This window comes from Plectropomus leopardus, chromosome 13, assembly GCF_026936395.1.
Source record: "Plectropomus leopardus strain MGB_pleo_1.0 chromosome 13, ASM2693639v1, whole genome shotgun sequence".
Taxonomy (NCBI): Eukaryota; Metazoa; Chordata; class Actinopteri; order Perciformes; family Serranidae; genus Plectropomus; species Plectropomus leopardus.
The window spans coordinates 21,749,595-21,774,784 of record NC_142188.1 but is presented as its reverse complement, the minus strand read 5'-3'; the positions used below and the strand labels follow the sequence as shown (position 1 = coordinate 21,774,784).

Here is a 25,190-nt window from a genome sequence, read left to right as displayed (position 1 = left end):
TTGGTAGCGTTGCCGTGCGCTGTGTGATCCGCGCGCTGCGTGTATGGAGGAAGCAGCTGCTGATCTGATCTCTGACATTGTGTGAGACAGACATCTGAATAAACTGCGCACAGACGTGTCTTTAAACATACCGCACCGAGGCACGCCGTGCATGATTGTGAGTATTTGACCAGCTTTTTTTTAAATTTACGTGTAATTGTGTGGTGTTTGGGGCGGATACGGGTTGTGTTTCGAACAAGCGAAAAGTAAATGTGGTCAAGTGACTTTGCTTAGAGCAGCCAGCATGGCAGAACAAGCGACAGCATGTGGCCAGCAAGCTAATGTTAACGTCACTTCTTTCTCTTCTCCGGGCTCGTACTTAAAACACAAACGACTGTATATCGTTTAATGTATTAGATAGACTTACTATCATATTCTACAGGGTTAAAACGTTATGCTAACGTTAGCAGTAGATTTACCTTCACTAACCAACCGAGCTACTGCTAACGCTACTTTGCCTCGGTTGGACTGCTAACGTTACAGCTGGTAAACCCACTCTTAATTAAAGGTGAACCAAATGTAACTAACCGGAGATAAGTTACTTTCGTAACGAGTCCCGTTTGTCGGGAAGTGTTGTGCAATAGTCCACGTCATTACGTGTAACTTTGTATTTCTCGTTGTGTTACTGGCAGCGGTCGCCTGTGAGTGTGGGTCCGTGGTGATTAATGCCACCGTCTAACTAGCATTAGCTACAATGCACATTAGTTTTCTTTGCTAACAGCACTTTCAGTTGACGTTTCACACCGGTTTCGACTCTGTATTACTCAATCTCTAATGCTGTTGCGTGATTTTTGAAGTTGTAACTTAGCAATATTAAATCCTTTTTTTGTTTGTTTTTAATTTTTAGACACAGACAGTACTGTTCAAAAGTCTTTGGCCACCATTAATTTGGTGTTTTGGCAAAGTTTATATGCGGATATATATATTTATTTTTCAGTCTCTTTGTTAACATACAAAGAATACAGAGAACATATACAATGCATTAAAACACCAAAAAAGTCAAAATGGCTTCTTCAAACTGAGGTCAATATTTAGTGTATTACATGAAATTGTACAACAAAAGGTAGCTCAAACAGTCAAGGTTAAGCTGTGGACATGTTTGAATGCAAACTGGTGTAAATACACCAGAAGATTAGTACTGTAAATCTCATATTGTCTGTCCAAGAGAGTTCAAGACATATAAAATAAATGCAAAGGAAGGTCACACTAAATACTTGCAACTTTAGCCTGTTGAAGTTGTTTTAATCTGAAATATTTCCGTTTTTAATACTGTACACATATTTCCTGTGTGTTCTCGTGTATTTTAGTAAAGAGGCTACTGATAATACATATGCATGATCATTATAACCTTGCTAAAATAACAAAGTTTAAGGTGGCCTTAGACTTTTGCACAGTGCCATCTGTCTACAAATATTGAATATTTCATGGTATATATAGATGGGACCAGAGGTTGTGAGGCTGGCTAGCTAAGCACATGATGTAATGGATTATCACAAGATTGTCCCAGATACAGAGTGCTCTACAAACAATGTCAGAGTGTAGAAAAATATCTCTGTTTAATCCAGTTGGATATTCTTTCTATGTTGAATATGTCTTCATATGCTTCATGTTATGCCATGTGTCTGGTGTTGTCTGCCCTTGTTGTCTCTCTACCTGCTGCCTGTCAAGTGTTTTATTTACTGCACTGGACAAACCTCATCTAAAATTCATTTTGTGCTCTGAGGTTTCTGTGTATATTTGGAAAAAGTGATGGCAACATTTCTTTTCCTTTTGCAAGGTTATGACATTAATGTAGACTGACGTTCCTTTCTTCTTACTTGACAGTTGTTAAAGCCCTAGTGATAAATAGAAGACAAAGGCAACAGGAGCTTTAGGGACAGAAAAAGAAACAAAAAAGAAACAGATGTTGTCAATCTGCAGTTATCTTTTTTTTCTGCCAGAACTTCCATGCTCATGTTGTAGGTCAAACCATCTGTTGTCTTTGCTGTTGTTTGTTGTTCTTGCATGTATCCACTCCTGTACACGCTTGTATGTACAGACGCCTCTGAAGGGTAAGGACTTTTGCCTCCCAGAATAGATGAGGCTCTGCTAACTTTACTGACATTCATTACTATAAATAAGACTTGTCCTAACCCAGTGATGTGGTTATTGCTGTCATGAAATTGCTTTAATAACTGCAGGGATCTAGTATTGACAGTACAGTGGAATTATCTTTGGTTGTGCACCGTTTTAGGAGGTATTTGAATCCCTAGAACAGACCTCTAAAACACTGTAGTTACCACATAAATATAATTACTTCAGTGATTTGAGGTACCTTTCTACTTCAGTAAGTGGTGAAATACAGGTGAACCAGGAGGTAAACTGCCCATTTTTTAAGTATACTGGCCTTTTTTTCGTAGGCTATGGCTCTGCTCACAGTGCACAAATGTAACTAGCAGACTTCAGAATAAGATTCTTTTACAGATAATAACTTGAAACTAAAATTTACAGCTAGTTCATGTGACAATCAGTTTCATGAGTCATAGTATAATTTCTGTCATACAATTCAGATGCTAAACCCCGGGGCATTAGCCTGTTTGTTAAATTCATTTAATTAGGATTAGACATTTTGTTCTGATTTAAAAAAAAAAAAAAATACTATAAGTATGCCTTGATCAGTCACATGTTTCTATGTATTGCTCAATGCCCAAGTTCAGACTACACATACACTATAGACACACTGGCATTGAATATATCTAAAGCTTTTTTAAAACTCCCTTGAATGCCAACATTCAATTTTAAAGCGTAGTTGGTGTCTCTTTTCTGAGAAGTTGCTCCACTGTACTGACGACAGAACAGGAAGATGTTCCTCAGAGGAGGATGTATCAAGTAATGTGACAAAAGAGACCACCACAGAACAACATTTCTATCAAGTCAATTTCTAGCGTGTAAAGTGTTACCCAATTCAGTCATCACAACACAGTGAATATAAAGTACATAACATCTTAATAGGGAAATGACATGGTCCTGGATTTCAGCTTGTAGCTTGCCCCCCCCCCAGCTAAACAAGAGTGCTGAAGAATCTGCTCTTCAAAATGGTGGTGTAGCCGTGCAATCAGTCTTATCACAGAATTGTGTACTCTGACCCAGAGTAAATAAAAGGTTGCACCCTCTGAAATCCACCATGTTCTTTGGTAGGTATACAAGTGACTGTGGTTTTAAATTCATTACGAAAGCCGTCCCGTGTGGCAGAAACTTTTGGGATTGCTTAACCTGGTTTCTCGTGGATTGGCTCAACATGAAAAGCTCCAAGCTTTATAACCCACTGTTCTCTGAAAACCCTGTAATTACCGAGTCATTTCTGACTTTGATTTTCCTGAGTGTTTTAAATCATCGTAATGGAAGAGGTTGAATAATTAGATGATTGGCAGGGTAAGGAAGTTGACGGTCTTTGTTCACTTGAAGTAACTGTATTCCCGTAATTATGTTGTTGTGTGCATATTGCAGTGTTTTTACACATTCAGCGTGTTAAATGATTTAAAATAAATTAACCGCGTGCTTTGTAAAGGGAGTAGAAGTAGACAGTCTTTGCAACTTCATTGTCAGTAGTATATTTTTTTAATTATCAGCCAAAGAAAGTCTTCATGAGCTGTAGTTTCATAAAGAATGTGATCTCCTTCTACCTCCCATTATGAGGGTCTATTGTTAAATTGAACAGCCACATATCTATCTGAGATCAGTCACCAATCGGTGAGCTCCAGCTCTAACTGCTGACGCTGGCCCGTCTGGCTTGTGGAGTTTACTGCTTCATGCAGTTTTGTGGTGGTTGGCTTGAATAATTAAAGCCGCACATGTGTGTTTCATCACCTGCTCACACCCCCCGTGTGTGTTTTTGAAGGAGGGGTATCCCCAGGAGTTTGTAGTCTTGGGCCTGTGTGACATTTTGCTAATCAAACATAGGTGGAAGCTCTGAATTTGAGATGCAAATGTGAACGCCTGTAGAGGCATGTGCTGCCTCTCGTCTTTTGTTTTCCTGTCCTGTTCAAATTGTCATCTTGCCTGTTTTTGTGATGTTTCACATGCTTTAAAGATCAGGGTTCATCTAAATGACATCTATTTGTGCTTCGCAGCTGTCACTGTGTAACAAACTGGGGTCAGTGTATTGTAGGTAATGTCAAGACAGCAACAAAAAGGCAGAACAGGTCGAGACCTGGTTCTGCAAATCTAAAATTGGACAGAATGTGAATGTTGTGGGTTTCTTCCTCAGTTTTTCCTCCATGTGCCAGCCTCTGGGTGTGTGTATTTACGGAAGTTGCATATGGGTGATGTGTGTATTCCTGTTGCGGCGCCCCTCCGTCTACTCCAGTTATTGTTTTACATCTCTTGATTGGTCTCAGTGGTTATGCGCTGACTCTTTAGTGCGCAGCTCCCCCTCCTCTCTTCCCTGCCACTTTCTAACCCCCTGACTGTCCCTGGGCCTGTCTCATTTCTGACTGGCTGGACTCAAAACGCAGCCCATTAGGATGAGCCTCATTGAAAGCAACAGTGATGTGACCCGTTTCCTTGATTGAGAGAAAGAAAGACGGAAGCAAGCCTGTGTCCCGTGTCACAATGGGTCTTTGTCTTGTCAACCCTAGCTGAATTAACGGGATTTATTTAATTGATGGCATTATGACAACAACGACGTAGGCTGAGCAGCTTGTGTGCAAATAATCAGAATCTTCTTGGGTGTGTGGAGCTGAATGGGGGCTGTAGTGACAGTTGACCAGCATTTTGTAACCAGTGCCGCCAAGGAGCCACAGTGGCACAGCACTGGTAAAGGGCTGCTTAGGTGTTTGGGCAAAGTGAAATGTGAGAATAAAACGGATGCATCATACCCTGTTATTTGATTGAGTGTTACACTGGGCTCTGTACTTCAAACAGCTCAATCCATGAATAAGCACACAGCTCAGTTTACTAGAGCATGTCTAGAGCTTTGCTATTTTTAAAAGTCTTACATTGTCATCAGATCACCATGGTGATTTGTTGGAAAAAAACCCAAAAACCCTTCAAATTCCCCCTCCCCACAAAAATATGTTTTTCTTATGTTTCTGTTTCCTAAACTGCCAGACTTTGACTAGTCTGAGATGTATGTGTCCAGAGTTTGTCTCTAGAGCGTGATATTTTTACATTCCTCCATTGAAGGTGGCAATGTCTGTGCACTTCCCTAAAAAAAATCTGAGATTCAAACGTAACCCTGGTAAACTACATCAGGTGCTGCATTGGCATGGTGAAAGTTTTGACAGCGAACTGGAGGAGTGTACAGTGTTTGGACGTAAACAGATCAGTGTGTGAACACGTCGTAACATTGTAGCAGGTAGCGTTATATTTTTCACAATCACTCAAGTTGTGTCTGTAAACTAACATGCTAACAAACAACATGAAAGATGCTAACTACCCGTACTGTTGTGATCATCAGTTAGTTGTGGATTCTGATGTACAACAGACGCCTCACTGAGTCTTCATTTGACTGAGGCTCCAACGTGTACGGCTGAATCTTTCCAATGTTTCCTTTAACGCTAATGCGAGGCATCTTGATGCGAATTGTGTCTTCATGGGTCGACTGGTCACCAGTCTAGCTTTAGTAGCACTGTGCCCGCACTGGAGAAAGTGGAAAGGAAAACCTACCACAAGTTTACTTTTACTTTATTTTTACATTAACTGGTATTTCTATATACTTTCAAATGTGTGCGGAGGGGGGGTTTTAGTAAACTGCGTAGGTAGGCAGAAAATTGAACAGAAATCATGTTCTTGGTTGGCGCCAAAATTTGTACACACTCTTTATAACAAGTAGTTTTCCTCTTAGTTTTGCAACTAATTTTCTCCAGCCGCTGTGGAGTGTTGTACAGATAAAGTTATGTCTGGGTGCTATCAAATATCAAACTTTCTGAAACTTTTCTAGAACTGAGAGTTGGTACAAATGGACCTACTGGAAATGTTCCTGTAGGTCTGCTTATTTCAAGACACAAAACATATATTCTTTAGACTTTATTTTATTTTGTTCAATATGATAAAAGGCAGAAAAAAATATAATTATACTAAAAAAACAAAAGTACTAAAAAAGTAGCATTTTGGCCCTAAAACTCAGGTGCATTACTATCCCTAATTAAGAAAAGAATTTGAAAATTTGTTACGTATTTTTTGTACCTGAACCAAAAATGTAAATATGCAGAAGCTGCTGATGTTGAATCAACAGATGTGAATGAAAGACATATAGAATATGCTGTAATGTTATGCAAATAGCCAACCAGTCAGTGCTGCCAAAAGACGTAAACTTGTTGCCTATCTTCATGTTATATTACCTCTACTTAGCGCATGTTTATCTTTTTCTGTGTACGCACTTCAGTTGATTTACTCACGCCAGAAACTTCAGTAAACATTGTCATTCTGTGAAAGCGATGTGCTTCCAGCTGTCTTCATGCTGTTTGCAGGAGCCTTGTGTTCCCACTTTATTTCATACCCATAAAGGATTCCATTAGAGTTTATATGATTCAGGATTTTGCACTTGTTGTACACAAATTCACAATTTCATTTGAAAATGCTTGTAGTATGTACACAGAAAGTAATCTCCTACAGAACAAATCCCTAGAAAGGCTTATGTTGAAACTTCACCTGAACTGATAAAGGCACATTCATGCCTAAGGGAATATTTAAAAAAAATATAGAAAAATCTAACAATAAATCTCCTTTCAATCATTTATTAGGAGTATTTTAACCCTAGTGTAAAAGCAAAAGGACTGGCAGTAAGTGCTGTTTTTGGTATTTGGAAGTATATGAGGTTGTTGCGTATGTTGATTGGTGGTGGGTGTTTGTACACTGAACTTAGAGCCACATGACCCAAGAGATAAGGTTTCAGTGCAGGCCGGGGGCTGGCATGTACTTTTGAAGGCCTCACCTCTGTTGACAGTCAAAGTGCAGTCCTGTGTGTTTGAGTTTAAAATCACTGTGCAAAGTTGATGTCTCTTGTGAAAATCAAAATGATTATCCATTGTTTTGTTTGCTTGTTTTTCCCCCTGACTGTTAACTGATTGCATCGGTCAATACGTTAGGTTCAGCCTCGGTGTTTGTCAGCAGTCTTTAAGCTTCGTGCTGGTGGAATTCATAGATTGCCAAAGTAAATACTGCTGCTTCAGTGAACGCTACCTCTCGGCCTCTTGCTGCTCGAGTCCACTGTTTTGGTGTAGAGCGGGGCCTAACTGTCTCTGTGTGAAGTCTGAATTTGTTTTCTGAAAATGAACTTCCTCAACAGGCAGGAGGTGTTTCCTTTCCTCCCGGTCCACTGTTTAAAACTGTGAGGTGAATACTGAGCACTTCTGAAACATGACTAGAGCAAAAACAACTGCTCCTTTGTATGAGCCGAGTGTGGGGCCAATTGTAATGCTTTGTGCAAGCTTTTTCATTCGCTTTCACCTCGGGCACTGAGTAGATCGTTTTAATCCATTGAGTAGTTTGATTAGAAAAAGTATCATTCAGACATAGCCTGATTAGCCTTTGCATTAATGGATGCTTTATTTGTTATTATGACATCATTTGACCCTCCCGTTCAAAAAAACCCACTGCCACTTGGATACCTCACGCTGGATCACGCTCTCTCTCTCTCTCTCTTTCTCTGTCTCTCCCACTCTCACGCAGCCCCCCTTTGTCTCATTCACATTTTCAGAGCTCCAGCCAGACTGGGTAGTCACCTAAATATCAGTTAGGGTTTCAAATAACAGCCCTCGCCATGGGGCTTTGCGACACACCTTTGTGTATCTATGACAGAGGTGTAACAGGTTTGTGTCAACTGGTTTATTTCTTACAAGAAGGGTGTGGCGCGAGCACATGTATGAACTCACGGCAGTTACATACATAAGTTTGAATGTTTTTGTTGTCAGATCTATTTTTTACATTAAAATAATACGCGGTACGTCATTTTTTACATAACAAAATAGCTTTTTGGTGCCTGGAATGGGTAATATAAAGTACGCCTTCATGGCACTAAGTCAGTTGTGCCCTGACATCCAGGTTGGCTGTGGCCTTTCCCATAGCTCTTTGTCAGACAGGTTTGTGGAGAACAGCAGCAGACTGCTGGCCTCAGCATTTTCCGCCTGTATTGATCTCCCCACATTAGCTCTCTCTTCATGCACAGACATGAGCACAATTGCTTCCCTTACAACATTGGCTGCCGTGGCAACTGAGTCCCGATCGTGAGATTCGCTCCCAGAAAACATCTCCAGCCAGTACCTCTTCATTTTGATGCCGCCATCATCTCCTTTACATTCCCCCGTACATATTTGACACATCAACAGCTCTGATTTGCCACTTAAAGCTATCTCCATATGTCTTTGTGTATTTTTGAATAGGCTAAGTCCTTAACAGGATAAAAGAGCAGTTTGAAAGGGGGGGAAAAAATGTGCCTTGGCACCTGCTGTTAGTGCCTGCCTGTTTGCACATGAATATGATGAGGCTGGCAGTGCGCAGGGCTATTTTAACTTGCAGATGAGCCACCAGGTCAGCACCATTGCAGCTTTGGTGTATTTTCAAGGATGCTGCAGTCAACAGGCCAGCCCGGCTTATTAGCTCCCTCTCCCCTCTCCACACTAGTGTCCCATTATTCATTGCATTCCCAGCCGCCTCTCTTTGATGCCTTTTTATAAGAGCAATGATAACTGCGATCATTGCAACACCAGTGGTAATTGACCAGCTGCAGTCATGGTAAAACACTTCCTGTGTTTGGCTGGATGCAAGGCAAGCTCTCTAATTTGTCCAGCCTGCCTCTGTTGATATTCAAATGACGGTCTTCTGGAGGAGATACTCAAAAGAGGATAAGCGCTCTCCAGGACCCAAGGGCCCAGCTGAGAGGTCATGGCTGTGAGGATGGACTGAGGTGACGCTCTCTTGTGCCTTGAGGTTAATCAGTGGTCTGACACTACACCCAGGCCATGACTTCTTCTCATTTCCCTGCCATAAAACTGAATCAAGTTTACAGGCGGCCATGAAGAAGAAAGAGCAATCATGAGGAGTGTTTACACTTGACTCTAGAAAACACTTTGACCACACCTTTTAATCAAATGAAAGACCCGATGTAAGGCCGTTTTTGCCACACCTGTGCTGGCTTGTTTTACTGTGAAAAGAAAAGAAGTGTGTAAAACTTAGGAGGATTTAGTGGCGTATAGCGGTGAATTGTGGATTACAACCAGCTAAAACTAAAACTAGAATTCCTTCAGTGTTCATCATTCAGATATTTTTTATCAGAAGTCAAATTATCCACAGAGGTCTCTTCCTCTCCAAAACAAACAAAGCAGGCATTTAAAACTGCTATCAACACTGAATAAAGCAGTTTCACATTAAAATCAGTAAATCTTGGTCACGGTTTGGCATCTCGATATTGGCTGCTAGTCAACAACATGCTCATCCCTTTTCTCTCGTAAATTAATGTGTGCTCACCTTTGTCTGATCCAGACATTCAGGAGGTTTTTGTGGCATTATCCATAGAGGTCTGTTCCCTTTCAAAACAGAGCTGGTGATTTAAACTGATCAAAAAACAAATAAAGCAGTTTCACTTTAAAAAATCCATGTATTTCCAACGCACTTTGGCATGTTACTGTGGGCATGCTAATGTGAAGTCACCTTTTTTCTCTCGTGACTTAAGACGAGATGTTCAGGTGGTTCTCACCAAAAGCCGAATTATCCACAAAAAAATCCAAAATAAACAGATCCTGTGATATAACCACTGAAACACTGACTTAAGCACATTCACGTTACAGTGTAACTCCAGTGCTGCTCTTTGCAGTTGGGTTTCTTACTACGGTGCCCTTCACAAAAACGCGATTGGCTGTATCTGGAGCCAGCGTTAGGTTTGACCATTCTGGGCTACTGTAGAAACACTTGCAACATGTCAATCTCCACAAACCAGGGACCTGCTCCTGATGTAGGTATAAACGGCTCATTCTAATGTGAGGAGAACAAAGCAATTCCTATTTTCAGGTGATTATACACTAAAGAAAACATACTATAATATTACGTTCCATTTCTGCCAATATATCCCCCTAAATCTTAAACACTGGTTCTTTAGTGTTTGTCATCAGCATTTGTTGGGTAACGCTCTCATGGATCTAGACTTGACTTAAACTTACAAGGAACAGCCTAAAGTAGGGCGTCATAGAACAGCCTGGGATCCTTGTCAAAAAAAACCCAAAACTTTATTTATATAGCACCTTTAAAAACACAGTTTACAAAGTGCTTTGACAAACAGAGCAAAGACGAGGCAGTAAATGCCAGAGTTAATAAAACAGATGAGGTTAGTCAACAATGCTGAACAAAGGCCAGACGAGAGTTAAGGCAGAATTAAATAGGAGATTCGAGGAAGGGACATATTAGAAAAATACCATAACAAAAAAAAAAAGGCAGTAGACACAGAACATTGATAATAATAATAATAATAATAATAATAATAATAATAATAAGCAGGATCGGGGCAGAATAAAGATAAGTAAAAAGATTTTAAAAAATTAGATAAATAAAATAAAATTTAAAGATAAGTTAAAAGACAAATTAAAGGGCACATCACATAAAGGCAAGTCTATAAAAATGTGGTTTAAGAAGTGATTTAAAAGAAGTCACTGATTCTGTGGCAAATCGCATCCTCACTCATCCTTTTTTTTTTTTTATATATATAAACGCTTTGTAAAAAAAATATGCCCCTAATTTTGCCCAAACATTTTCAAAAGTGTTAGATATTTGGCCTGTGCACATAGAAAGCCTAATTCTGAAATTATTTTTTGGAAGGATAAATGATACTTTCCTCCAAAACGGCAGGCTTGTCTGTCTGCACCGTCCCCATTTTCTATTTGTAAATTCATTCAGAGTAGGAACCTGTCATGTCAAGAGATATCTTTCTGTGTTTTGGTCTCTTGAGCAGAGATTTTCTTTTAACACAAATGGGCAGTTCTCTCGCTGCCTGACATATCTGATTGCTCTACTTTGCTGAGAGCTGTGATTCATCCTAGACTGAGGATAACTTCCATAGCCTACCTCACTACCACTGAGTCTCAGCTGGCTCACTCTCTCTGTCCTCCTCTCAGTCTCTTGGACTCTCTTTCTGTCTTTCTCTGTCTGTCTATAAAAGGATTTCCCGATTATTGTTGTGTCTCTTCCTATGTTCGCTCTGCCTGTCCCTTTACCTTTGGCCTGGAAAGCTCTTGACTTACTTCCTTTTTGGCGTTGATCAAAATCGCAGAAGCGTATGCGGCTGACAAGCGAATTTCAATGTGCTGACAAATTTTAAAAACATAGACAAAGAATGCAGGCATAATGCAGGACAGAATGTAGCCGAGACGACGTCACCCATAGAGCAGACAGGATGTACTGTTGTGACAGAAACAAGTATGCTTTAAAGACTGAATAAATCATGTCCCTAGATTCAGAAGTCGCTCTACACCAAAATAGGATCATTCAGCTATATGTTTATGCGCTCATTGGGAGTTGAATGGTCATTTTGTAAATGCACTAATGCCTCCTCCTTCCCCCTCATGTCCTCGCTGATTGGCTTTGACAAACTGATTTGTGTGTGTGCGTGTACACTCCCTCTCCTGTCTCACCCACTGTGCAAACACTCGCCAGTTTGACCCAATTCTTATCTTATCACAGAAATGAAAAGATATGCCTATCCACCACTGCTCTCTGTGCAGCATTACCTTTTCAACCATCCAACTTTGCACCCATTTCGGTCTGCATCCACATCACCCCAGACCACCCCCGACCGGGGCATCTGGTGTCCATCCAGCGGGTGCAGCATAAGTGTTTCGTCACAGGGTGGCTGGCAGCATGGATTGTTATTTTCTTATTGTATCTGTATATCTTGTTTGTGGGATGCTCATAATTGAAAGGAAGGCATGGTTGTCATGGTGACACCCAGGACATAAAGCTTGTTGTGAGCTGAGCTAAAGAGTGATCTCTTTGTGCTCGTGGCCCCACCAACTTAGCTTGTGTTTTATGGGTCTTACATAGGGGTGGGAATCTTTAAGCACTCCACGATTTGATTCTGATTCAGAGGGCCATGATGGGAAAATAAAATGATTATCTATGCATATTGATGCATCGCATTTTTTAAGTTGGATACATGATTTGCCTTCCCTCACTGTGTGACTACATAAAACATAACGTATATGTCATGATCCACAAAAATAAGCAGGTGAATTTACTTGCATACACTGCGGCTCTTGTTGAGGTCCTTTTTACATATGCTTCCATACCTAGCTTGCACCAGATGTGACATTATTTTTTAAAAAAATTGGATTTTGGTTACTTTACAATGCAACTTAAAAACAAGAAAATACTAACATCATCAGCCATCAGTAATCTACTTCAAATTCACAATGGCTTTAGGTGTTTTCCCTGAAATTGAATTTTGGTCACCCAGTGTCACCAGCTAAATCTAACCAAAATTCAGTGTTGCACAAGATGACATGCCAACAATAATTTCCTCTGAGCCATTGTAAAAAAACATTATTTTCCTTTTAAAAAGGGCCCTTTGGTGAATTGATAAATGATACAGGGCTCCTGGCAATATTGAATTTCTTAGTGTTGTTAAATAACTGACAACTCCGGGGCCTGTAGCCTCTTTACACTACTTAATCTGGCATGTGACAAATTGAGACTTGATCCTGACTGAATGCAGATCAGTCTGTAAGAGCCATCCACTCTGCAAGATGGAGGCCTTCCACTCATTCCTGCAGTCCTTGGAAGGTTTCATGCTCATTTACACATAACGAGCAGCTGGGTCGCGTCTGAAACGAGGTGGGCGTCGAGGAGTGGAGCCTTGAGTCGGTTCAGTTGCTTGAGAGGACCTCCTTGAAAGGTCCTCGGCTGGAGTTAAGAGGGGGGAGAGCTGAGAGCCTCTCTGTCCTCGCCAGGCGTAGAGGAGAGGGACAGTGAGAGGGGCAGGAAGTGCAAATAGAGGTAGACAGACACAGCCACGGGGGGTGTGCCCCCCGGGACGACTTAGGAAAACAAGGTCAACGCTTGGAAGAGCACATCATTCCATCATGTCGCATCCAGTTATTTCATATTGCCAACTTTGTTTTGAAATCAGTTCAGCACCAAAAACTGTGATTTCTCTCTGCGTGTGTTTAGCTGTCAGTCATTAACAACCTCCTCTCTCCTCTCTCTCCAGACCTCTTTGATTTAATGGGTCCAATCATTGGGATGTCACCAGATAAGAAAACGGAAATTCCGGGTATGCAAGAGGAGCGGACAGGGCTCAGAGGTGTTTGTGGTGTGGGGACACTGCCCGAGGCGGAGTGTGCGTCCAGTCCACTGGCGACCAGCGTGGATCGTACTGGAGGTACTGAGGATGAGGAGCTCACCAACCTTAACTGGCTGCACGAGAACCTGCTTCAGAACTTCACTCTGGGAGGTCCAGAGGCTCAGCCCAGCGGCAGCCCCTTCTTTGACATAGAGGGAGACTTCGGGTCCAGCCAGGGCCCGTCATCCTCCTCCTCATCTTCGTCACACAGCAGAGGCAGGGAGCGGGACTCGTTGAAGTCTAAGCCTCCTTTTTCGTTTTCTCTCCTCATCTACATGGCCATTGAGCAGTCTCCCAGCAAATCTTTGCCCGTGAAAGAAATCTATGGCTGGATTCTCGAGCACTTCCCCTATTTCTCCAATGCTCCCACTGGCTGGAAGAACTCAGTTCGTCACAACTTGTCCCTGAACAAATGCTTCCGCAAGGTCGAGAGGAGTTTGGGAAAGGTAGGTTGTTAAACTGTCTCTCACCATTCACTTCACAAAGATTTAAAGTTATAAAACTGCACAGTGTAGATCAGTGGTTCCCAGCTGGTCCAGATTTTTCTTTAGTCATTAGTTCAAGGTCCGCAATTAAGAGAAATTACAACAAAATGTAAATAACACATGGGCGTAAAACACAATGAAGTAAAGTTATTGCAAGAATAAAGTGCAATTAGTTTGGACGATTTTTTTTCTTTTAAAATTTGGCTTTTTTTTTCCTCTAAAATGTTGGGTCATTTAAAAAAGAACTTTGGTATTTTTTTTCCTTTAAAAATGTATTGCGTTTTTTCTTTAAACATTTTTTGTTGATTTTTAAAATATTTTGGCAATTTTCTTTTTCTCTAAATTTTTTTTGTAATTTCTATAGAAAACACGCCTTCCAAACTGCAGGCCTGCTGAAATAAAACTCGCCAAAATGACACCATTTATCACAGCCAGAAACTTTAAAAATCGTTGTATTTCAAATTTCCAATGCTCCTTGAACACATCATGTGGGACGAACACTTTCATTTTCCCGAAGTCACTCAGAGAGGCTCAAGGAAAAGTATTCGTAATTTTGGGGAAGGTAAAAAAAAAAAAATTGAAACCCAGACAGCCCATTTTTCCCCAATCATGACAGGGTTGCAAGTCACTTTCGCTTCACTCAGAGTGGACCCACTTTTGGACTGCAACCGACCAGTTGTGAACCAATGTTTTAAATTATGCTTCCTGAAGCTGTTGTAATTGCATCATTTGATTATGTGGTATTAAAATTACATCGGCCAAAAATGTGTCTGCTTTGTTTAGCAAAACACTCTTAGAACAATGCTTTGCAGTGTGAAGCTGCAGTGTGGCTCGTGACAGTGTCCAGGACCGTAACACAGCCGCAGGGACCTCTGACTCCGCTGTGATAAGGGTGGAATCCAGTCAAGGTCACAGATACTCCATCTGAGGAAATGCAAACACAGCACTCTAAGATAGGACTTTATCTCCCGAAGCACTACAAGGTAGTGCAACTGTTTCAACCAGGGAGAGAAGCATCCCACAGTTGGAAACCTCAAAGTCACACTGCGGGGAGGAAGCGAACGTGACCTGAAGCGCAGAGACGAGTTCGTAGGAACAGTCTTTGTCGGCCTGGTTCTGGCAGAGTGTGTGTGACTTGTGCTCATTTATGTTTGTGTTCCTGCAAGAGGAAAAAAAAGAGAGAAGGTGACCTTCTCATATGCACATGCTTGTAACAAAAGGATAAACACATCCTGCATATCCTGCACAAACACTCTTGTGAACTGAATGAGTTAAACGTTAGCTGTGACATTGTTCATGTACTTCCTAATGGTTGTAGTTTCCATGTAGCTTTCCAACCTTTGTGTTAAAAAATGTGGTGAGGAACAGAGAAGGTACAGAAGTGAACTAAAGAGGTAGCTCCTGTTTAAAATCAGGACTGAATTTTAACAGGCTTTCCTTTGCATTTATTTATTTGAGGTGGCCCGCCGTGATTGAATTATCTGGAGCTGGACCGTTCATTAGGAGCGCTGGAATATAGATATGGTCCAGTTATTCATTACATCACACTCTCTGAGCGCATAGCTCACTTTGGGCACAGAGGGAGCACTAGGCGCATTGAAAGTGAAACTTAACCATTCATTCTGCTGAGTCCATAGGTTTGCTTTCCCTCACAGTAGCTGTTCTTTTTATTCATTGCTTTGATCTGATCTGATCTGATCTGAACGGATCAACGGATCAGGTATCCAACCTGTAAGTCACAAACTGCTGCTGAGGAAAAAAATAACTCAGCAAGTTCTGCCTTCGTTGCATTCACAGACTTAATAAAACCTCAGAATGTAGAGAGGGGACCCAGACACCTTGTTTAGGCCTGCCATCAACATGTGTCTCGGATGAGCTGATCAACTGGACAGCGCTAAATACGGCCACCAAGATGCATTTCTGATCCAATCACTTGCCAAGGTGGTCTTGGATGCCTGGGACCACATACGTATAGTGGTGTAAAAGCCGTCCTGATGTGTCTCGGACCAGGACAACGTCATCAGTATAGGATGTGGTAGTTGTTTTGGTCATTTTATGTTGAGTTGGATAAAGTGTTGCATGACCATCCCTCATTTCGCCCCATGGCAGGAGACATATTGAATTCTGCTGACAGCGAGATTTCCAGCTGTAAAGACACAACTGCTAATGTGACAAGCAAGCATGCTACAGATCAGCTCGCAAATAATATCAACTGTTCGCGGCACAGTAACCAAATCTGGACACAATTGCTCCACTGGAGACGCATGATAGGCACAGGTATAAATGGCAGTGTATCTTGGCTGTCCAGTTGTGTATTTAAAAAAAACACACAAACAAACAGGTTTGCTGTTGTTGTCCTTGCCTGTGGGAAACACTGTTTTGAGTTTCTGAAAACATGGCTTATGTACATTTATGCACCTCTGTAACTTTCAAAATAAGTTACATAAATAACAACATTTTCATGACTAGATGAGCAACACTCAAAGTTAATGAAACACATCTTTGGTGTTTGTTTTTAGGAGTTTAGCATTCATAAAGTCAGTTTGTCTGCTTCATCGAGCCTGTGGGAGTGTGGTTTGATCAGATTTGACTGACAGTGGGTTGGTAAAATGAGCAAACAACCCTAAAGCTGTCATCAGATTTTTATTCAAATGTTGCCAAATCCTGATAATAATACTTTGTAAGCCTTTTAATTCCTGTTTGGTATACTTTGCATTTGTTGCTCAACTATTAGAGACAGACTACAGTCAGACCAGCGGCAGACGCAACTCAGTTTGCATGTTACTGTACAGATCCAACACGATGGCAGCCATATTGAGCTCCAGCATGAGTTCAAACTTGTGACCGGTAGAGCCTGCCATACCAAGGCTGCGCCTGGCTAAGACGTCATATTTTCCCACCATGGGAGGGGATGACGGTTAGCACTCCGCGAGCACAAACATAGAGCGGTGCAGGTCGCTCAGCGTGCAGGTGCACAGCGTGAAGCCCTTCGTCTGCTGAGAGACCAGCACCAGTTTCACATGACACTGGCTGGTGGTTTCCGTTGCCATGGAGACATTTCCTTCTTCCTGCATCAGGGCTGGTTGGTAATCTGAGTCAAGGTTATTCTCCTCCCTCCCTCACTGCCCCCCTCACTCTATTCTCCTCCCAGACTGGGCAATACGCCGCCATCAGATAAAGTGACAGTTAACATACTCCCGCACACATCACCAACAGACAAATTCATTCCTCACGCAGCGCTGTGGAGCACTTATTTCCTCCTTTTGTTGAGGCTGTTGAGGAATTCTTGGTTATACGTTTGCTGTTTTCCACTGCTTTGTTCATGATGTAGTGCTCCTCTGAGAACAATCGCTTTAACATTTTTGCCATTTTTGCAAAATGAGATTCATTGTAATGAAATCTGACACATAAATATGCTGCATTTAATGCAATCTGCTGTATGCAGGGCTCACGGGTTTTTTCAGCTTTCTGGAAGTTAGTAAATGTAAGCCCATTGACAAATAATTCTGTGTATCCTTTTAATGGAAAAATAGATAAAAGTATATTTTTTAATATTCAAATTCATTTAAATATTTCACCGACCAACAGTTGGTAGTAGTATCACACAAAGAAGCATATCAATATCCTATAAAGGGCAGTGAAAAAGATTGCAAGCTAACAAACATGAATATAAACAAAGCATTATTTTAAAGAAATTCTGCTTTGCTAATACATCACAAGGCAAGAAAAGTATTCATCACATTTGTCAGGCTGTTTGTAAAGTTTAAATTGTAGTGTGAAAAACTAAATTCAAACATAACTTTTGTTAATTCACAAGAAACCTCCTCAGAAGACTTTTTGTTTAAATATATGGGCTTCCTACAGCCATCAAAAACCTGGAAAATATATAGAATTTCTCAATCTTGTTTTTCAGGCCTGGAAAAGTCATGGAATTAGTAAAAATCATTGAAAGTTTTGGAAAAGTCATGGAATTTTGTTGTGTGTAATGAAATTGTAACATTAATCTTCCATGGATAACCCTCTATGGAATGGAATGTAAAATTTATTTTACATTACAATTTTCAATGCAACGTAGCTCTAATGAGTTTGAATATGATGTTTGAAAAATGCCGAGCAAGTGGAGCAAGATTTTTTTTTTTTTTTTAGGTCCTTTAGATGTCATGGCAAAGTTTATAAATTATGTCATTGAAAATGTGGGGGAACCCTGTATATAATCAAAGAACCAAGCAGAATGGCTTGGTCAGGAATCACAACTTTACTTCCTGTCACTGCCACAAGCTTCCAAAAAGTTTCTTAATTATGTAATTTGGGTGTAGAAGTTTGACTGTCGCTGCACTTTTCTGCAGGCCAATGGAAAAGGTTCTCTCTGGTGTGTTGACCCCGAGTACCGCCCCAACCTGATCCAAGCCCTTAAGAAGCAGCACTTCCCTGCCGCACATGCCTTCTGCACACCACCCGCCTCCCCACCCAGGTAAACTGTCATTAGTTACTCTCTGTATGTTGTAAATGTATCAGTTCGTATTGACTTTGATGTTGCAGCTCTGTCTCTGTCAAATCATTATTACCATATTTCATTTATTAACTGGGCTTGGCATTAGCAAAGCATATCTTAGCAGGTTTCTTTTATTTTGGAGGTCTGTATTTCTATTTAAAATAATATGCTTAAAGAATTAAATTTGACCTGTCCTTGCATCCTTTTTGCAAACTCAAAATCTGACCTTTTTTTGCCTTTTGTTCACCTTCTGCAGTGCCTCCTCACCCCCTCGTCATCTCTTTCTACAAGGCTGCTCATTCAAAGGTGAGACTGATGCAAACTTATGTCAGTCTTTAAGTTTATGTATGTGCAATAAAAGCAGCCTGTGCAGCAGGAATCTGCAGATGTATATACATTTCAATCAGTGCAGTTTTTTTCAAGCTTGTGTTCGTGCAGTATTTTGATTATGTTGCCTGTGCACATTTCAATCCCAGAACATTCAGCATCACTGTGCTTGTATCTTCAACTCTTGGTTTGATTTGTTGCTTTTGAGTCATTGATGCCTCACGTACACCATAATGTTGAGAGCTCCCAGTCGATGTCTCAGCCTCCTCTTTCCCCCCTCTGCCTCTTGGATTTGTAACCTTGACGACAGGCAGAGGTTCTGCTGGTGCCGAGCACTCAGTCTCACTGTAATCATTAATAATTTAGAGCCCCAGAAGTGAGCTATGAGGCTTTTAGACACTTTGTCAGGTCTGAAAAGATCGGATGCAATATCAGTGGCTTCAATTCATCCTCTGGTTTGTTTTGGTCAACCTTCTGCACATCCAATCCATTCAGTAAGCATTGATTGGGTCAGTATGTCTCTGGTTTAATGATGGAAGGAACCCATTCCTCCCAGTCCTAGCAGAGATGCCATGCTACCATGCTTTCACACCTCAGGACTGACCATCATGCATGTTCTCTCCTCTTCCAGAGTCTGACATTGATGCTGCCACTGCCATGATGCTCTTAAACTCTGCCCCCGGGCACCACGTTGACCCATGTAAGAGAATCCACAAGCAGCCATACTTTCACCTATTCTTCCAACTCTTTGTCTCCTACCCCCGACATACCACCCTGTCATTGCTAACGTCTTCTTTTTTCGTGTGCTTTATTTTGTGGTGTGTACTTCACCTGTTCTTAAAAACACTGTTGGTTCTTGCACAGGGATGGTTTGAAGAACATAACTTATACCTAATTGCATTTTTTTCCCCTGCAGACATTCTTTTAAAGACATATTTAAAGATAATTTAACATTTACATTATTACATTAACATTTAACAAGACTGAAAAAGGGGGAAACTGCTAGTTTAACGGTGCAAAAACCCACCTACAAATATCTCTAACACTCATTAATTAAAACCAGAAAGCAAATGAGCATTTTTCCCATAATGAATGATTATACCTTTAACATGTAATTGATTCTAAAAGTTTTCTGAAGAATATTACGCCAACTTTTATGTAACTTCCATATTCTGGTACTCGCATTAAATAAGTATAGAGCACTCGAGTACACACAAAAAAACCCTCTAATGTAGGAATAGGAATGTAAACTGAACAGCAACAGAAAGGAAGTGCAGCTTGAAATTCGTTTATTGAAAAATGATGTCTACAAAGCCAGGAATTCAAACTTAACATAGGAAAAATCATCAAACTTTTTGTCATGGTGTTAATGTTACACAGGTTAGACGCAGCACTGAAGGACTATTTACCCATTTCAAAAAAGAATATATATAAATACTATATAATGTTAGAGCAATCTGTATGCTGAACTAAAACTGATGTCCAAAGTACCCAAGTACTCAGACCAGTCCTTAGTTTCTATGTGACTAATAAGTAATTTCATGTGTCATTAAATTGTTGTTGTTGTAAGTGTTGTTCTGATTTTTTAAATCAAACTTATTGGCGGTTATTGCTTATATTTTTGATTAGATCATTATTAATTTAACCTCTACTTAATTAATTTGATTCAATGACTGCAGAAGCCCTCCAAGGATCACTTTAGTGTGATTAGGTTGTGCTAATATTTGTACTTTCCCCATCAACGGTCTGATTTAACATGCATGCAACAAGATATTTTTAAGTCAGATTTTCCCTCTTGGTCTCAGTTCTGCTTTACACTTGTAAACAAAGTGAGCCAAAGCTTTAGTATATGGTTCACTGTGTTTGGCTTTTACTTTTTCAGATAAAAAGATCTGCTTAGATTTACTTAGTATCAGCCACAGCCTATTTAAAGCCAACTGAAGCGAGAAACTTAGAGTCTTTAAAATGAGTTTTACATGACATGCAGTATTGAGAACATTTGTCATGCTTTAACGAGCCTGTAAAATAGTCTTTTGCGTCTGATCGTACACTCACTCTTTCCATCTTCTGCTCTCCTCAGGCAATTCTGATGGCCCACTGGACCTCTCCCGACCCGACTCTGTCCTGGTGAGCAGCGACCCAAAGCAGGACCACAACTACAGCAGCGTCGCCCTGCAGCGCTGCTCCTCCCGTTCCTCCTCTTCGTCCCTCTCCTCCCTGGACGAAGGAGGCTGCGACCGCAGGCAGTCCCACCGCGCCGGCAGCGAGGGCTTCCACAGCGACGAGGACTCCGACCTCTGGGACGAGAGGGGCGTTCACCAGACTTCTCGACGTCCCCCCGCCATCAAGTGGCCCGCCGGTAAGAGGGCACGACGCGAGATCAAGCCAGAGCTGGATGAGGAGCTGAAAGAAGCCGCCGGCTCCTTGCTGCACCTCGCTGGTATACGCAGCTGCACGGAGAGCTCCAAACGCACTGTCAAGAGCACAAAACTTAACAGGAAATGAAGATTATATTTGCCCGCCCCCCATCAGACTCTGGTCCCTGTGAACCCTAACCTTTGACCCCTGATCGTGTGTCCCAGTGTGCCTCCTTCTCCTTATCTGATCGTTCATTGGCCATTTTGAGCCCTTTTTTTGTTTGGGAATATCCCTGTCCAACAAAACAAATGGCAATAGTATCGTTCACACAGGAGAACAAAGCCATATAGAGACTTTTGTAACTCGGGGGTGACTGCTGGGGGTGGGTGTTTGGGCTTATGGAGAACCATTGAGAAACCTATCCAAAATGACCTGCCTGCTTCTGTCGGATTAGAAGATTGTGATTCAAGATTTTTTTTTTTCTCTGAGAGACAAAAACGGGAAAAAGCTGAAGGTTTTATAACTCAAAGCGTTGCATGCTTCCTCCTCAAACCTGTATCCTCTTCCAAGTGAATCTATTTATGAAGCGAATGAGTGCATGTTTGTAACAGACAAAACCTAACCTCCTGGTGTTATCAGTTTCTCCTTTTTGTGCTAAAGAAAAAAAAAAGCCACTGTTTTGAAAGGAATTCTCGCTCCACAAATCCTCTTGTAAGAGAGATGCAATAATTAATCCACAACCTTAACTTTTTTTTTTATTCATGGTGGCATTTTTCAGAGTCGAGTAGTTCAACTTTACAATTAAGAGAATGAATGAAGTAGTACTATGATCTTGTTATGCGATAAAACTATTACACACGAGCTCTGGCTCTATTTCAGGATTAGCAAGATGTGGAAATAGTATTACTCTGCCACTGCCAAATTTAGTTGCAAAGTTAGCTATACTACTTCGCTCAGTTCTGTGTGGCCATTACAGTGCTATACAATTTTATTTGTTTGCAAATCCACCGCTCATACTGTCAGTCGCTATCATTCATCAGTGTCTTTTTGACATTTATTGTGCGAACATATATTCACATTTGTTGACGGCCTATGCAAAGTGAACATCTGCCAAAACATGTTGCCAGATGTTCACTGTGTGTTCATAGGTTTATCCTCCATAGATTTTATTTTATTCTTGTGTGTGTGTATCTTAGTGCATGTAAACTTCCGCCGAAACCTGAGATGGCAGAAAAGAGTTTGAAACGGTCAAACACTGCTGACAAAGTAGTTGTACTGCTCCGATGAATGTGATTTAACGACAGATCTCCCTGCTAGGGCTGTATTGGAGGGCTGCTCGGTACTCTGCTTGCATCTGTTCCTTTTGAATGCAGAGCTGGTTAATAGTCAGATACAGGAGTGGACAGTAAATTACCACAGCTTCTCGCTCCATTGTTTGGGTTTGCTGTTTGATTATACCTCCGTGTGTTCTCCTTGCTTTATTAATTTTTTTGTTTCGAAAAATTACAAAATTATACAGCTAATTTTCTGTTGGCTGATCCTGTGGCAAAGTTCGTTCACAACTCGAGGGAGGGTTTTCTGTTCTGCTCCAAATAATAAATGAAAGCTCATAGTGCTTATTCAAGTGTAAAGAACGAGAAGGGGACAGTGTAGTCACAGCCAGAGAGAACTGGACTTTGTATGTGCAGTCGCTCGCAGGCGAGATGTTGAAGACCTGTGCTGCTCTCATGTTGTGCCCTCAGTTCTGGCTGCCCACTAGTGTTTCGTCCCCGCTCTTCCTCGTAGAACAAAATAAGGAAGTGCGCGCTCTCTTCTCAAGCTGTGAAATGGAGTGTTTGTCAGTTGATTGCATGCAGTTCACCGAGGGGAAGTTGTGAGCCACTTGTGTAAAAGGCCACATCTCTCATTTTAGCTTTTAAAAAAGGCTGCATGCTCGCAGCGTATGATACAAGGTAGCATGGAAGCTCACAAGGGTAACAAACTGAAAATGATGCTCTTTCTTCCCACAGATCACATTGTTAGTATAGCATGCATGATCAGTGCCAAAAACATTTTCTTGTGCCACTGATGTAAAAATGGCCATGGTCACTATATTCCCCCCCGCTGCCACAATGTAGTTGTGATTTAAGAATAACAATGTGCGACTTTTCTGACTCATCCGCACAGGAAATGGGAGAGGACTCTGGTCAGTACAGTGACTTAACCAATCTTTTGGTTTATTTTTGTCGCTTCAGAGTGGGAACTGCTCTTAGCAGAGTGAGCAGAAGCTTCTCAGAAGTTAATACTTGCATACACTGGTCTTGTTTAGCTGTGAAAAAAAGAACAAATTATTGTTCGTTAATCATCACCTTATTTATGACATTAATTTATGGGATTATTGAATGCATACTCTATTGAATACTGGTCATTTGAAACAAATGACTAGGCACATTTATTTTTTCTCCCTCTGTGAACTCCTTTTAATAAGTATTTTTGTTTTTCTCCTTGTTTAATTTTATTTTAAAGCAATACACCTTTTTTTTCTTTCACTATGTTATAGTGATTAAGTATTTTGCCAATGTCTTTTGTCTTTAGAGCGGGTGTTTTTTTTTTTCTCTCGATTTAACCATGACTGCCAGGTTTTCTTGATGTTTTGTTTTGCTTTTTGTTAGGCTGGATAGAAGACAGTTTATTAACACTGATCCTGAAACCTTTTGTTGCCAAAATTGATGTACAGCTGGGGGTTTAAAATTCACAATGGACACATTCCCCACGTACTGTAGAAATTCTTTGAGGATGATTGAATCATTTTTTATTACATTTGTCTCATGTTTATGTTTAGATATAAAGACTAAGTAGTCACAAATTGAAGATTAGCTCTCGATCTCATCACAGATTAGATTAAAATAAGACTGCCATTCATAACTCATGCTTCCAGGTATTTTTGTGGGATGTTGAAATGTTTAGAGTATCAGTGAAAACTGGATCAGACTCGGTCCCTGGGCTGTTGCTGCGTAGCTTCAGACCTACATTAAGTATCGGGACAACTGCAGAGAAATTATAGAAATGTCACTCATTTTTTCTGTAGCACTTGCAAAAGAAACCTTATGTAAAGTGACAGTCAGATCTGTGGATGAGCTACCTAAACATTTTGGGGTCCGACTTACCCGACTCAAAACCCAGTTGCTTTATCGCTCAACAGCTGTTATTAAATATTGATTATGTGATTTTCAAAATTCTGTTCCTAAGGGTATATGATGAACATTTTGTTGCATTTGACAAAGCTGCCAACCCAGTATCAGTTTGTGTCAGTTGTCTACAATGTCTATTGGACCGACACATCTTTTTGGTTTTTGTATGCTAACCTCTGTTGATAAAATGTTAATAAGATTTATTTTCGCCAAAGATATGCAATTGCATTATATATGGTATTACAAAATATTAATAAAAACCTGTTCTTGTTATCACTGTGAGCATCTTTTTCATTCCAGCAGAAGCGCAACTTCAGCGTGATGTTACTGCAAATAAGACTTGACACATTTTTTTGCCCTCCACACTCCACTACACAAGAATGCCATCACTTTACATTAGTAGCCTGCACTTGCTACATTTTTGATCAACATTGCCACCTGCTGTGACGGCCACACGATCTAAATTCTAACCAATAATAGTCTATTCTTTGGAGTAGCTACCTCTCCATGTGGCTCGTTTCTCAGTTTTCACATAACCATGTTACAGCTGGCAAATATTTCCCACCAAGACCAGCAGTTCAGAGCTGTTTTGACTGCACAAGCTGTGCTCAGCACTACGTGTGGCAGCTCCACCACACTTTCTCTTTTTCTCCTGCATGTCTTCTGAATGCACCAAACATGGCAGGCTGCCAGCAACGCACCTCACATTAATGTAAATTCCAGGGCTGTGCCAGTGATGGATGCATCATCAGATGTCCTAACGACACTCTCCGCTGTAAGTTAATTAGTCATGGAGGACTGTGGGATGAACACAGTGTGACCCTGAACAAGGGCTTGTCTGACTAGCCTCAGGCCCATTGGCACAGCTCTATTGTTCAATAGAGTCCTGTGTGTCGACTGGAAGAGGGGGGCTTCTCCCTACTGACTGCCTCAATTCAGCTGGAAATCAGAGCAGCATCACCTCCCCCCCTCCCACACGGCCCTAGCAACCACGCCACGCCGACAGTTGCCAGGCA

The 25,190-nt window shown here is 41.0% G+C and overlaps 1 protein-coding gene across 3 annotated transcripts; it reads left to right on the top strand.

Annotated features, from left to right (window-relative positions):
* foxn2a (forkhead box N2a) lies at positions 1–24,447 on the top strand. 3 transcript variants are annotated; one of them, XM_042502071.2, is made up of 6 exons: positions 1–157; positions 13,211–13,788; positions 18,174–18,298; positions 18,576–18,625; positions 19,278–19,346; positions 20,727–24,447. In XM_042502071.2, the coding sequence occupies exons 2-6, from the start codon at positions 13,225–13,227 to the stop codon at positions 21,149–21,151; spliced, it is 1,233 nt and encodes a 410-aa protein (XP_042358005.1). In that variant the 5' UTR covers positions 1–157; positions 13,211–13,224; the 3' UTR covers positions 21,152–24,447. The 3 variants fall into 3 exon arrangements, with proteins under 3 accessions (XP_042358005.1, XP_087942680.1, XP_087942679.1); XM_088086553.1 differs by lacking the exon at positions 1–157 and adding an exon at positions 3,319–3,450; XM_088086554.1 differs by lacking the exon at positions 19,278–19,346.
* Positions 24,448–25,190: the final 743 nt, after the last annotated feature.